Here is a 1,202-nt window from a genome sequence, read left to right on the forward strand (position 1 = left end):
TGCCTAAAATTAAGGAATTAGTTTTATTTTCTTTAAATCTTGTTTTAAAGCTTTGATTTCTTTTAGCTATTTTTATGGACGTTGATTAGGGAGCATTAATTACTTTCCTTTTTCTCTGCTTTGTATTGGGCGGCAATTTAAAATATATGTGCTGCCGTTTTTTTTGAATTTATAACAATCAAGCTTCTTCATATTTCTTTCTCCTCTTTCTCTTGTTCAAGAAACCTCCAGTTTTAACAAAAATTCAAAATAGAAACAGCTTATCAGAAAGTTAAGAATATGTTTAAAAATATTACTTGGGTACTAAAGTGTCTAAAATTAGTATTTAGCTACACATAAGAAATATTGAATTCTGGATCAAACAATATATATAATAATTAAGTTAAATAAAGAAGGAGCCACCATTTTTGCTGCCTTTTTGAGAAGTTCATCAAGTTGTGGGGTTGAGGAAGCATGGAATCCATGATTAGATACTGCATAGTCCATGTTAAGATAAGCTACAGCTCTTGAGGCTAAAATCTCTCTGTTATCTTCAACCCATTCCGTTGAACCAATCTGTAGTAAAATCGATGCCATATTCAGCAAGACAGGACAAAAAATGAAGCGTAAAGCTGACCAAGAAGAAGAACGGTAGAGGAAGAGAGACCAAGTGATACTCTTCTGCATCCCAACTACACAATATAATGGTTCTACGAGGTTTCCATCCTTCTTTTTGCAGCTTGGCCAATCTTTGGGCAACCTAAGAATGCACAAATAAAAAAAATATTTGCAATAAAATTATGTTAGGCTAATCGATCTAACGTTCCTCAATATTTTTTCTCCAAGGAAAACTTACCCTTTCAATGCAAGAAGCTCTAGCTTCAAATATGTCAAAAACCTTAGCACCTGAAACATTGCTTTTTACAAATCTAGCACCCTTTTTCATCCAATTTTCAAATTCTCACTCAAACATAAAAAAATTCATGATAAAAACTCAAGCCATATTTTTCATTTTCATAAAATTCTCAATGATTTGATCATGACACATATAAATACATCAGTTCAGTAGTTCAAAAATATCACTTGGATGCTAGATTTTGTAAATTGGATGCTAGATTTTGTAAATATCAATGTTTCGGGTGCTATGGTAATTATCCCAAAACCTTAGGGCCAGTTACATATATAGCACCCGAAACATTGCTATTTATATCCCTTCTTTCATT

At 32.2% G+C, this 1,202-nt stretch overlaps 1 protein-coding gene across 1 annotated transcript in view; it reads right to left on the reverse strand.

Annotated features, from left to right (window-relative positions):
* Positions 1 to 916, reverse strand: part of LOC110037790 (probable glutamate carboxypeptidase LAMP1) — a gene marked incomplete at both ends in the record, with an annotated part of 6,100 nt that extends 5,184 nt beyond the window's left edge. Inside the window, 3 exons of the mRNA XM_020742503.1 lie at positions 403 to 555; positions 647 to 739; positions 836 to 916. Of these exons, the coding sequence (XP_020598162.1) occupies positions 403 to 555; positions 647 to 739; positions 836 to 916 (327 nt within the window). The remainder of the gene's footprint in view (positions 1 to 402; positions 556 to 646; positions 740 to 835) is intronic.
* Between the last annotated feature and the right edge of the window lie 286 nt (positions 917 to 1,202).

The sequence above is a fragment of the Phalaenopsis equestris genome, unplaced genomic scaffold, assembly GCF_001263595.1.
Source record: "Phalaenopsis equestris unplaced genomic scaffold, ASM126359v1 Scaffold225094, whole genome shotgun sequence".
Classification (NCBI taxonomy): Eukaryota; Viridiplantae; Streptophyta; class Magnoliopsida; order Asparagales; family Orchidaceae; genus Phalaenopsis; species Phalaenopsis equestris.